At 52.4% G+C, this 13,512-nt stretch overlaps 1 protein-coding gene across 1 annotated transcript; it reads right to left on the bottom strand.

Moving 5' to 3' along the window:
- Positions 1–2,556: 2,556 nt before the first annotated feature.
- On the bottom strand, positions 2,557–13,397 carry THAP8 (THAP domain containing 8). Its single transcript, XM_026658894.1, has 3 exons — positions 12,843–13,397; positions 10,451–11,545; positions 2,557–3,704 (listed from the first exon to the last, which is right to left on the bottom strand). The coding sequence occupies exons 1-3, from the start codon at positions 12,987–12,989 to the stop codon at positions 3,558–3,560; spliced, it is 1,389 nt and encodes a 462-aa protein (XP_026514679.1). The 5' UTR covers positions 12,990–13,397; the 3' UTR covers positions 2,557–3,557.
- Positions 13,398–13,512: the final 115 nt, after the last annotated feature.

Here is a 13,512-nt window from a genome sequence, read left to right on the forward strand (position 1 = left end):
TACGCTTACAAAGGAAATCTTCAAAATGTGAAGAGTGGGATTGATGCAGAGTCTCCCTGAGTTTGCAGAGAGCCTGACATACTGGTGGAGAGAGGGTAACTGTTGTTGCTGTAGTGCCATAGTGTAGATGCTTCCCACATTGACAGAAGTGGGGTTTCTATTGATGTTGCTAATCCACCTCTCCAAGAGGCGGTAGCTAGAATTCTTCCATTGACCTAGCCGTGCCCACTCTGGGGTTAGGTTACAGCACTCAGGACAGGCGATTTTTCACAGCCGAGTGACGTAGCTAGGTTGACCTAATTTTTAAGTGTAGACCAGTACTAAGGTCAATCTGAGAGGGGAGAGTTGCCCCGAGTGTTACCAATTCAGAAGAGCCTGCCTGAGTTTGCAGAGAGCCTGTAACAGCAGCTCTGATGTGGAGACTGCCTCACTGATTGCGACGGCTGCTAAGCCAATTATGTTTTCAAGGCTTTATCCTGACTCAGAAAAGTGGACACATTTAAGTCAGGCTTAGCTGGCACTTTAGCAAAGCCAGCCCTAAACTCAGCTACTTTCCTTGGTGAAGGCAAAGCCCAAATGTCCCCATTGTTAGCTCTCATATGGTACTTCTTATCAGTAGATCCCAAGGAGATTTACAAAGGAGGTAGGTATCATCATCCCCAAACTGAAGCACAGAGAAGGGGGGGTGGTTTACCCAAGCTCACTCAGTGAGCAGAGACAGGAATCCAACCAACATCTCCTGAGACCCAAGCCAGTGCATTATCCACGAGGCCTCCCTTAATTATTAACCATTCCCCTGCTCATTAACGCAGGTCAGAAAGGAGAGGCGGGCTCAAATTAAGATCCACCACAGCATTTTGTAGAGAGCAGGCGGGGAGGCAAGGAGACACATGAAGGACTAGCTGTGACCGAGACGCTTGTGGGTAGGATTGTTTTCCTTACGGGGAGCTCAACTTTCAAACGTCCGGGACACACCTGACCTCAGGGTGTGATTTATAATGGGCTTTAGGGAACGTTCTTTTGGCAGGGAATGGCGTTAGCCCAAATAAAAAACAGAAGGGAAGAAGCAGGGAGTTTGCTGCAGGAGACTTAGCCATCCATAGGTGCCTAGAGGGGCTGGATTGCCCAGTGGTTCATGGTGTGTCTACACTGCATATTGGAGCCTGCAGCAGCGATGCCCCCCAGCCCAAATCCGCTAGCTCAAATCTGCCAGACTCAGGGTAGCAGGAACGCTTTGAAGATGTGATCTCCAGCCCAAGATGCAACTTCAGAGCATTGTCTACACGGCCCTTTTTGAAAAAAAACAGAGCAAGCCTCACCAGCCCAAGTCAGTCAAGCCAGGCTGGCAGGCTCCAAACCGCAGCGCAAACGTGCCCTCAGGCACCCTGCTCCAGTACAGATGTCATGCGGACCCAGGACCGGTGCCCCAGCTCCACACGCTGACAGCAGTGGAGTTATTCCTGGTTTACACTGAGAGAGAGTGAGGGGGGGAAAATAAATAAATCAGACCCCTGATTTTAATACACCCAAAAGGCTGGAAGGACATGCTCCAGGGAAGAATTTTTCACTGTGGAAACCTCCACTTCTTTGTCATCATCATTCATTTTTATTAAAGCATTTTTTAACCAGGTACAAACACAATCTCTCCAGTGGAGAGACAAATCAAGATTTAAACACGATGAGGTCCCCGTCCCTCCCCTCAACACATTCAACAGGATCTACAATCGTGGCGCTGCCAGTCAACCTTTGATTCCAGCTGTTTCATTTGCAAACAATCGTATTAAAAATAAACTTAAATAAAAAAATAAAGTGGAAGAGAATTTATTCACACCCTCAGGAAAGAATCAAGTAAAAGCTAGTCAGGGAAAGCCAATGGGACAACATGATGGTGGGTTGGGAGCCTTGCTTAAAACCTTTGGAGGATGACTTATCCTTAGATCTAATGAAGCTTTTTCCTCTACTGATAACTTTGCAATTCAGGGACCAATCCTGCACCCACTCAAGCCGGTAGGAGCTTTGCCAACATCCTCAACAGCAGCAGAATTGCTTAATTGCAGTGTTTTCCAAACAGGGAACCCGACAGCGGGAAGCTGTAGACGAGAGCTGGCTGCAATGGTAGGGTACCCAGCACAAAAGCCCCCATTGGAGTCATGGGTCAGGCTCTAAACATTCATGGACTGGGCTCAGAAAAAAGCAAGAGTCAGGAGACACCCCCCCCCCTTTCTTCCCACCCCCCCCTCCAAAAAAAAAAAAATAAAAAAAATCCCAGATGCCCAACCCCTCTGCCAAATCCTTTATCAGCTTTCTGATGACCCCAGCTCCTGGCAGCCCCAAACCTCCCCCCTGAGCTAGTGCACATGTCCATGTTCCCTGAAGTGACTGGCCTGCTAAGCCTACAGCATTACAAGCCTCCTACACAGTGTTGCCAACTCTCATGATTTTGTTATGAGTCTCATGATAATTATTGTTTTCCTTAAAGCCCCAACTCCTGGAGATGTGATGATTGCAGCCTTCATTCTTAAAGAAAAAGTAAGTTTTTAGCCCTCCTGGCTGTGGAGAAAGCTTCCAGATGTGACCCCATGGCACCCTAAAGGCTCAAAAAGCAGACAGCAAATAAAAAGAACACCAAAGCCATTATGTTTACATCATCTCATGACTTTAAAGCCAAGCTCATGATTTTTTGAACATTTGGGGTTGGCCCTACTGCCTAGAACAAGCCGTTTAAATATCACGGCAAACTGCGCACACCCAGGATGCATGGGACCCCGGGGATGGACGGTGAGCCTTGTAACGACAGCGTTTTGCGTGACAACGCAGCTGGTCAGTGTTAACTGATACACAGTCACACATCCCTCCAGGACCTCTGCAGCCCAGATCTCGGGCAAGCACTGCTATCCCCAAGATTTCCAGCCCGGCTTTGCTGGTTCAGTCTGCTCGGTCCATTTCCCATCCGCACAGATACTTGTGCGCAGGCCAAGAAATTTGTGCTAGGCTTCCAAGGCATCAGCGGGGGAGGGCTTATACACAGGATGACCCAGAGGAACAATTAGGTTAACTGCCCCAACAGTGCCAGAGAGGCAGAAAACTCAGGGCCAGCAGCAAAGCTGACAGGAGTTTTCAGGAGCTTAGGAAGGGGTGAGTTGGCTTGGCTTGGCTTGGCTTATACACACCCTGCTCATTTTTGTTGTCACTCAAGCAGGCAGAGCAAGTACACGAGTAAATACAGCTTTTAATCGGTGGTTATTAACCCGCTGACAGCAGGACCCCGCAGCTCAGATGCTTGGGGAGGTGGATACATGGACAAGCCAGTAACTCGATCCCCCCGTGAGAAGACCCTTTATAAACAATCATTCCAACTCGAAACAAACCCACCTCTCCACTCCCCACCCAAATAAAGTGCCATAGCATGAAGGCCATTGAATACGCAGCTGCCGCATCATCGCCAGCAGCACGGGAATCGCTGCTCCTGTCGCTGGGGAGAGAAGGACCTGGGTGATCCCTGAACGTGCAGCTCAGTGAAGCAGGGAGCGGAGGGCTCTAGAGCACGGGTCTCTTGGTTACTGCTCTTCCACGTGGATGATTGTCTCATTCCCTTCCTCTGGGAGCTGGGGAACGGCGTACACTAGAGCCCGGTCTTCCTCCTGGCAGATGATGGCAACCGTGCTGCCGCTTTCTGGCATCACCGCGCTGGACTGCAGGCACGCCTGGGGGAGAGCAAGACGGGAGGTTAAAGATTTTGCCTGGAGAGGTTTTCGGGCAGGGCTGCTTAAAGGACGGGAGGGGCCAGGGCTCAGAGGTGGCACTGACCATGTGCTCTCTCTGGCCTTGGCTACACTCGGGAATTCACAGCGCTGTGAAGCGCGAGTGTAGTCGCGCCACCAGCGCTGCGAGAGAGCTCTCGGCTCAGCTTGCGGCGCTCAAAACTGCAGTGTAGACGGCCCGGCTCGGGCTGGAGCCCAGACTCAAACCCGGCGAGTGGTGGGTCTCGGAGCCTGGGCTCCAGACCGAGCATCTACACTGCCATTTTTAGCCCTGCAGCTCAAGTCAACTGACCTGGGCTCCAAGCCTCGGTGCCGTGCGTTTTTGCCTTGCAGTGTAGACGTATCCTCTGGTGTTTGGCTGGCTGGTTCTTGCTGCTCAGGGTCGAACTGGTCGCTATATGTGGGGTTGAGAAGGAATTTCCCCCTCCAGGTCACATTGGCGGGGACCTCAGGGGTTTTTCGCCAGCGTGGGAGGGGGGGGTCACTTGGCAGGATGATCTGGGTCTATCTCCCTTCATCATTCCCCTGTCACTGCTGGGCCCTGGGGCCCCTCGGTCCATCCTATTCGCTGCCTGCGGCACATGATAGGTCAGTCTCCTGCAAGCTGTAATACTTGGTCTAATTTCAGTGGCTGAGTTAAGCATGCAGGTGCTGATGGTAGCCTGTGAGATACAGCGGATAAGTCTAGATGGTCTGGTGGACCCTTCTGGCCTTAGGCTCTCTGACTCTAGCTCCAGATTGCTCCTTAGATCCAGCCCCAGGGAACAGCAAACGAGTCGTTCCCGTCTGACAGCGGTTTGGTGGCCCCTGGATAAAACAAGTTTGGTTGCTATCGAACAAGGGTGCAGGAGACTGAGGTGCACTTAGGCCCCTCGTCGGCAGCCTCAGCAGAGAAGCCAAGGGCTGATTCGACCCCGGGGGCTGAACTCTCCCCTCTCAGCCCGAGAGAGGGTCCTGCAGATCACAGAGATAGGGGGCGACAGAGGAGTTCAGTCTCAGTGGCCTGTGCATTCCTTGGCCTCTCTGCCTAGGCTGCTGGGAAAAGGCCTGGTAAGTGATGGGAACTGCAGGCAGAGGTCGGAATCCTCCCCTTGAACCGATGACCTAGAAGTGAAAGATGCTGCCTCTCCCCTAGTCAAGCCCACAAGCCATTCAGACCCCACCCAAGCTATTTTAGGGCTCATCAACATGCAAAGTCATTCCGGAACAAGGCAGGGTATGGATTTCAAGTCCTAGAGCTATTCTGGAATAAGAGTATCCATATGGGAAGCTATTCTGGTCAGTTTCCCCAGGTAGAAAAACCCTCAGGTCCACAGACAGTAGTTTTTGTTGTTTTTTTTAAGGTTAGAAGGGACTACCACATTATCTGAGTCTGGCCTGGGTAAAGCAGACCATGTTTCATGCAACATAATTTTGCTTCAGCTGCCTCTCCCATACCCCCATTCCAAAATGCTACAGGAAAGAGTGGAGGTATAAAGACACTGTCATGCTGAAAGGGCTAAAGGCTGCCAGCAAGCAAATCCTGGATCCAAACACAATCACAGGCATCACTATAGCCAGTGGGTGTGGCCAAGCACTCTTTTAGGCTAAACAAAAGGAGCAATCAAGCCACTTGATGTAGTGATGGCAGCTGCAGACAAAGAAGACTGACTGCCCAAGGAAACAGGCTGCATGGCGTATCAGAGCTATGCCATGTAAACTGAGGAATGGCCCTGGCTGCAGACCCAGAGGCTAGGCAAGAGAGCCAGGGGAAGGAACTGTGGGTGTGACCCTGATAGGAAGCAGAGAGATGAAGTTTCTTGGGGACAGACTGCTCTGGAGGGACAGACTTGAAGATTTATGAACAAGGAAGATGCCTGTTTTGTAGAGATGGCTGTATATAGACAAGATGACATCATAAGTCTACCTGACTCGTATCATCAATTTCTCATCCTAACAGAGACAACTCTGCCAGGCCCTCAACTTCCCACCCCCACAATACTGTCTAGGCAATAAATTAAATCAAAGCCTCTGGTTGCAAGGCCAGCATGAGCGAGCGGCGGGAAAAGATCCAATTTCAAGCTGCGATCTGAAGAGGACCGGGGGGGGGGGGGGAGAGGGGGAAGATACATTCCATCCACACGCATTTATCCAGTTCAATTAAAATGATCAAGAACAATAAACCGGCTGAGTGAATTCCAATTAAGGAGGAAGGGAAAGTTCAAAGTTAACAATTAAAACCCTCCTAAAACAAGAGCTGTGTGTGAATCTTGTTGCATCCGAGCCCAGCGGCTGACTGAACAGACCTCGGAACAGATGTGCTAACAAAGAACCCAACACCATAGCTAATGTGGCACTTAAGGACAGACGCAAGCCACTCCCGCAAAAGATTATTAGGCATGGAGGGTTATGGCACTAGTCAATGGACAGACCCTCTTCCTTAGGTTTGCAGTAGGGGCCTATCTCCACGGCACAAGGTATTAACAGCCTCTCACGGGGTGGGGGGAAAATACAGAGCTGTGAACGTTGTCAGATTGATTATCTATGGTACTTCTACAGTGCCCCTCACCATAGTATCTGAGCAACTCCCACGCTTTAGTGTCTTTCCCCCCACAAGACCCCTGTGAGGCTAAGTGACTTGCACCAGGTCATACAGGGGGTCTGTAGCAGCACAGAGAATTGACCTTGGGTCTCCCATATCCCATGCTGGCACCCTAACCACTGGGCCATCGTGCCGTTCTGCTAGTGCTGGCTCCGAGGAGGGCGAGGCAGCTATGTATTGGTTGGTTTTATGAAACTGATGTATCACTGAATGTCTCAGTGTATGTGGGATCCACCCTCAACTCTCAGAGCTATAGCACATCTCTTCCAGACCAGGGACAACGGAGAGTCCTGGCTCTCATTCAAATGGGAGCGCGCCTCAGGACCAGGCGCTGGCTGAAGCTAGGAGGACTGGCTGTCTCCAGCACTCTGCGGGGGCCTTGGGTTTGGAGCACTGGAATTTCCCAGAAGGGGAGAAACAAAGAAGCCGGATGTTATCGCTAAGCCACATGAACTCAGACTATAGAGAGGGGGAAAAGGGCCATACTTTCATAGCAGAGGACAGCTTTTCTGAGTGCAGCACTGCTCAAGGTCAGAGCAGCTTGCTGGAGAGGAAAGAGAGTAAGACTAGCGGTCAGAAGAGAAGCCGTGAGTTGCAGGAGGAGGGACCCGGACACCTGGTTTTTATGGTGTCTCATGTCCCTGCCCCAGAAGTTAATAAAAGGCGCCACTTACTTTTCTACTCTGATCTAAGTCCAAAGAACGTTTCAGAGAGGTGAGGAAACTGATGCAGGGAATGCGTGGAGGTGCGCGTGTTTTGTCCGGATCTGTGTATTTCTTGGGCCGTCTCAAGGAGAGAGTGATTGTTTTAGAATCCCTATTTGCAAAGCCTCTGTATGGTGCACGTCAACGGTCACATGTCCCCAAGGAGTTCAACAGCAGAGAGGCCACCAGGTTGGCGCTCTGGGAGAGGGTGGGCTTGAGCAACGGGGGTGTGCCTTGCGAGGGGTCAGCACTGTTCTTGCGGGGCCTAGGGCAGCTGGACCATGGGGTGCCATTTCTGCCTGTGCCCAAGGAGTGTGCCAGAGAAGCAAAGGAAAGACAGGGTCGGGGACCACCCAGTCTGGAAGCTTAAAGAAGACAGAGCCCAGGGTGGTAGGACTCAAACAACCCGAGTGTCCAGCAGGGGGAGTATTACCAGGGCTGCAGCAGCTCCATTAGGAAAGCTCCTTTGCTTCCAAATGGGGATGAACTCAAGGCCAGATCCTGCCCTCACTGAAGTCAATGAGAGTTAAGTCACAAGCTTTGAGTCTCCTCGCCCCCACCCCCAGCAAGATCTGACCATTTCACCAACTACACCCCCATTAGCAAGATACTGACTGGTCGATTCCCGACTTTTTTTTATTGTAGCACATGTGTAAGGAGAGCGCTGAACTGAGAAGCTGGTGAACTGGGGTGCACTGCTTCCACAAGCAGCAGGTTGGCGCACACTGCAGGCATCCAGAAGATAGGGGCCTGGGCACTCGCATGTAACAAAGCAGGGTGTGTAAACTGCTCGCCTGCATTGGGAAAGAGCGGGCTCCTGGAGCCCAAAGCAGTGCACCTGTGTTGCCAGCAGCCGGTGGCTGGGGAGAGTTTCCCCTGCTATGGCACAGACAGGGTGTCCTCCCGCTGTAAGCAGGTGGTGGTATTAACCCCAGTCATCCTGGGTAATGCTGAAAAGTGTCACGGCTCCTCCTACCAAGGTGCCTCCATCATCACCCCAGCAGGGAAGAGAGGGTGCTTGGTCCCAAGGGCCCGATGGATTCTGGACTAAGACGACGTGGGAGTTGGTGGTTCGGCTTGACACACAGACTCGCTGCAAAAGACCTCTCCCCCGCTTCTCCTCACACAGGGACAGCCAGACAGGCTGGCAGATGGGAACAACTTTCCAACGGTTGTTGTAGCCTTGATTCCCATAGCAGCAACACCACCGTTAGGAACAGGCACCCAACAAGACACTGGGCCATCCAGTCCTCAGGACAGCATACTAGGCTGGACCTGTTCCACAGAGCAGAGTGAAGCCAGCTGGATGAATTTGGCCCCACATATGGTATAGAGTAGGGAATAATAGGCTATACAGTCTGTCCCCCACCCACCAAAGCAGGAAAAAATCCCACCCCTTGTATCCCCACACAAGGCACTCATAGCATCCTGCTCAGGCTGTTTGTGGTATCAAACATGAGACCCCCTAGCTCTAACTGCAGGAGTTGCTACTGCTCGAGCTAAAGGCCCGTATCTGCATTCTCTATGGGGCATAGACACTCGGTAAAACAGAAGGGTGTTCTGGTGACTAGAGCACTAGCTTAGGGCTTGGGAGACCTAAGTTCAATTCCCGGCTCCGCCACAGGCTTCCTGTGACAACTCGGGCAAATCACTTAGCCTCTCAGAGCCTCAGTTCCACATCTGTACAAGAGGGATAAGAGCCCTGCCCCACAGGATTTTAAAGATTGTGAAGTGCAGAGATACCACCATGACAATACCTACAGCTATGTCTACACTGCAGCCAGGGCTTTGTCTTGGAGACGTACTCCAGCTACCCACAGTGCCACATCCTGACTTCTGAAGTGCAACTAGCACAGGTACATCCACACAAACTGCAAATCACCCCCATGTATGCATACATGCATGACCCAGGGACCTTATGGTGCCAACTGACAGAGGGTATAAGGGTTACAGGGATCCCCGGAGTCTGGTATTTACATTCTAGTTCACTAAAAGGTCCATTTCAGGGTCTACTGAAAGTGTGTCACATACTGGTCCTCTTGATCACTGCAAGATGGATGTACAGGGGATATTTGAGGAGTTATGTTTCTGCAGAAAAATTATGTTCTTAAAGCAATGTATAAGGTGACCTGCCTTAGTTCCACCAGACAGGAGCTAAGAAACATTCCTCTCTCTGGTCTGGCTTGTCGAATACTAATGGAGGGATGTGACATCAAAGAGAAAGCAGCACACCAAACAATGGTTTGGAGGACTATTTCTAGGGGGTGCCTGTGAACCGCCATTATTCCTTCAATCTGTAAGAACAAGCTGTCAGTGGGCTTGATTTTATGAGAAGGAGGCTCAACCCTACTGGCTGAAAATGCTGGGGAAAGGACTTGGGGTAGGCGATCTTGTAGGACAGGAATTCTCAACTAGGGCTCCGGGTCCCCCTGGGGTGCCACAGGCAGGTTTCAGGGGGTCCACCAAGCACGGCTGGCATTAGACTCGCCAGGGCCCAGGGCAGAAAGCCGAAGTCCTGCAATGCGGGACTGCAGACCGCGTCCTCAAGTCCTACCACCCAGGGCTGAAGCCAAAGCCTGATCAACTTAGCTTTGTGGGGGCCCTGGGCAATTGTCCTCCTTGCTACCCCCTAACATTGGCCCTGGCTTTTATATGCAGAAAAACAGCTGTTGTGGAACAGCTGGACTATGGAGTTTTTATAGCATGTTGTGGGGGCCTCGTAAAGAAGAAGGTTGAGAACCCCTGTTGGAGGAGATATGGGAAGGTCTTGTGTTAATTAAATATCAGCTCTAGAAAGCGTGTTATGATTTTGTTTCATATGTAACAATGGGGAGGGATAGCTCAGTGGTTTGAGCATTGGCCTGATAAACCCAGGGCTGCGAGTTCAATCCTTGAGGGGACCATTTAGGGATCTGGGGCAAAAATCTGTCTGGGTAGTGGTCCTGCTTTGAGCAGGGGGTTGGACTAGATGACCTCCTAAGGTCCCTTCCAACCCTGATGTTCTATGAGTAACCGTCTCCAGCTGAACCTGTTCTTGTTTTCACGATATAGATACCTAAGTGGTGTTGGTGGGTGGGTGTGGTGACCCAGAGTTGAATCTTACAAGCTGGAGTGTACTGTTCCTTTGGGAACAACAGAGGTACAAGTTCTGTCAGTGTTCAGCGGAACAGGGCTAGGCATGCGGCAAGGACTTGGCGGGGGGCATGTGCCTATCGCTTACCTGTACAGAGAGACTGGGGCCTGCAGAGGCCTGGAAGCCAGTGCTTGTGCTCCCAGAGGCTGGTAGTTTCAGGAAGCCGACCCACAACAGGGACAGACAAGACCCCCTCATGCTAAGGGCAACTGGTGGTGAGGGACCCGGCAGGCTTCAACAGCCAGACAGAGCTTAGACACGCCCAACCTACCATCTCCAGCAGCTTGAGCTTCTCATCCGACACCAGGCTCTCCTTCCTCAACTGCTCCACCACGCCCTCCATGGCTTCCAGTTTGGTGCAGTGACGCCGGTGTCGCTGCTGCAGCACCTTGACCTTCTTCTGCAGCCCCATCACCAGGCTGACCAGCTGCTGGGTGGTCAGTTCGTTCTTGTGGTAGCGGTGCTCCTCGAGCTGCTCCTCCAGGGTTTCGGCACAGAGCTCCACCTCGATGGTGGAGGAGGAGTCGTCATCCTCCAGGGAGCCGGCAGCATAGTTCGACACTATGGGCACCGTGGAGACAATGGGCACCGTCAAGGCGGAGGACAACACGGTCTCGGGAGGCGACGCACTGGACGTCAGCGGCCCCATGGCGCCGGAGGACACCACCGGCGCGGTGGGGATGGTCTCAAAATACGCCACCATCTGGGTGGTCGACACCTGCAGGGAGCTGAGGACAGCTGCGGTGGAGGGGTCGGTTTCCAGAAGGGGCTGGATGGAGACATTCTCAATGAAGAGGGTGCCCTGGTCCGTAATCTCCTGTGGGTCCACCGTGGCCACCAGGGTATGCGGCTGATCAGCAGCAAAGGTGGCCTCGGGCTGGTCCACCACAGCAGCGTCCTCACAAGAGACCATGATCTCTGTGGCAAACTGCTCGGGCACGTCCGCCACGAAAGAGTCCGGAGAGGCCTCGACGGAGAAATCCATACGCTGGTCCATGGCAGGAGGGAACGGCTGGCCTGGGAGATGGATGGGGATGGACTCTACGCCCTCCGTAGGCGAGGCCACGGCCAGCGCCACAGCGTTGAGCGGCTCCACGATCTGAACGAGAGGCATCAGGTTCACCGCCCCGACCAGAGGGGAGGAGAGGGCATGGAGGTCCAGATCCGAGACAGAGGGCTGGGCTTCCACATAGATCGGGGCCGAGGACAGACCCGGGTCGATAGCTATGGCGAGAGCTTCCAGCGTGTCCGGAGCGGGGTGGGCGGCCACGGCTTGTGGCCCCTGCGAGGTCCTGTCCATGCTGTTCTCAACAATTAGCTTCTTGGCCTGTGTTTCGCATGGGGGCCTGGCAGGATTCTCCCTTTTCTGCAAGCCACCAAAGAAACAACATGTATTTGCCTCTGAAGCACAATGCAGAGGTGAGGGGGCCCAATTACCTGCCCTGCTTGGGGCAGGAGGAAGAGGTGGCTATAAGTTCCCTTTTTTATGGGCCCTGGGGAGCAGAGGATGGACACAGCACAGTGAACTCTGGCTGCCCCCCTGACATCCCCCCCCCCACACACACACACATTGCTGTGTGCTCTGGCCGTGCCCTGATCTACCCCCATGCCAGGTGTTACAAGCAGGGCCCTTACAGAGGCCCTTACAGTTCTATGCCAGCTGGGGAGGCCTCTGACACAAGAAGGCGGCTCAAGCAACTGTTTCTGCTCACTTTCGGGCCCCTCTGCCCTCCAGAACAGAGCAAAGTGGCTTTAGGTTTTCCAACAGGCCTGATTCTCAGGCCCCATTCCCCGGGCTTTGCAGGGACTGCCCAGATTTAAAGCGCTGTCAAAGGCCTGCCTCTGGGGTCCCTGAGTCATCAATCCAGCCCCCTCTCCAACACCTCGCACAAGCATGCACAGTCAGACAGCTCCACATGCTCCTCCCCTCCCCCTCCTATGTTCCAATTAGGCAATTATTTCCTCCATTGCTGTTAGCCTTCGTTAAGTCACATGACAGAGCTGTTTACTCTCAAGCTGTTTGCTCTGGGAGTGACAGCCTGTCAATAGCCTGCTGAACCAGCGAGCAGGTATAGGCAGGCCACCTGGCAGTGACTAGGCCGGTTTCTGATCATCTTGCCAGATTCGCACAAGTAATAAACAGGGTGCTTTAAGCTGGCCCCAAGGGGCTCAAAGCTTCACAGTCCCCTCAGGAAACGATCAATATCGTTCTTCCTATTTTACAGATGGGACAACTAGGCTACAGAGAGGGGGAGAGACTTTTCCAAGGTCACACAGAGTCAGTAACAAAGTTGGGAATAGCACTCAGGAGCCCTGAGTCCCCCATGTTCTAAGCACTGGACCCCACTCCCAGGGTTGAGAATAGAACCCAGGAGCTGAGTTCCAGTCCCTCCTGCTCTAGCCACTAGACCCCATTCCCAGGGTTGGGAATATAGCTCAGAAGCCCTTACTTTGAGTCCCTGCATACTTCTGTGCCTCAGTTTCCCCAACTTAAAAAATGGGGAGAATTCCTTCCCAGAGTAAGGAATAGAGCTCAGTCCTCTACACTAGTTACTCAGCCACGCTCCCTCCCAAGTCAGCTATTTTGTAAAACCCTCTCCCAAGTATCCCCCACTGAGTTCACACTGGAAAGTCCCTACATCAGTTGATGACCAGAGACTTACCAAGGGTTTTTCAGACAGTTGAAAGATGGTGGGGACAGCATCAGGCTTTAGATAGCGAACCCCCCACCTGTATTCGAAACACGACGGAGCAAAGTGCTCACTGCATAAATGCTGGTATCTGGTGGGTACCCACTTCTCTTGGTTCATCTGAGAGAGCCATTGTTGGAGTCGTTCTGGGTTATGCAAGGGAAACCTGCATGGACATCAGAAGAGGTCTTCAGTGACAACCAAACTTCACACTGTCATCGCCACATTCAGCCTCTGATTGCCAAGCAACCCACAAACATTCACTGATTTAGCTTCACAGCCCCCTTTGAGGCAGGTCCGTGTTAGGATTCCCATTTTACAGATGGGGAAATGGAGGGACAGAAAGGTGAAGAGACTTGCCCAAATTCAAGCAGTGAGTCACCAGCAGCTAGGAAGAGGACCTAAAAGTCCTGATTCCCTGAGCACTGCTCTTGGCCCACATTCTATCAAATATCCAAACAGATATCAGTGATTAAAGAGGTGGCAGCAGACACCAGGACTCGGCTGGCAGGGCCTGAATATCAACCCCAGGGAAGTACTAAATTCCAAATGTTTGACACCCAGCTCCTCCTCCCCCTACACCCCAGGCCAGCAGATGCATGGGCTCAGCCAGACACCAATAAAAACAGATGCAGTGACAGAG

The sequence above is a fragment of the Terrapene carolina genome, unplaced genomic scaffold (genome assembly GCF_002925995.2).
Source record: "Terrapene carolina triunguis isolate 2854851 unplaced genomic scaffold, T_m_triunguis-2.0 Scaffold517, whole genome shotgun sequence".
Classification (NCBI taxonomy): domain Eukaryota; kingdom Metazoa; phylum Chordata; order Testudines; family Emydidae; genus Terrapene; species Terrapene triunguis.

What these genes read in the sequence shown, in the direction of transcription:
- THAP8 (XM_026658894.1), bottom strand. Translation starts at nt 12,989, where the DNA reads ATGAACCAAGAGAAGTGGGTACCCACCAGATACCAGCATTTATGCAGT. An exon ending in AACTGTCTGAAAAACCCTTG is followed by an intron (nt 11,546 to 12,842) that starts GTAAGTCTCTGG and finishes GGTGGCTTGCAG; the next exon opens with AAAAGGGAGAATCCTGCCAG. An exon ending in AGCTCAAGCTGCTGGAGATG is followed by an intron (nt 3,705 to 10,450) that starts GTAGGTTGGGCG and finishes GCTCTCCCCCAG; the next exon opens with GCGTGCCTGCAGTCCAGCGC.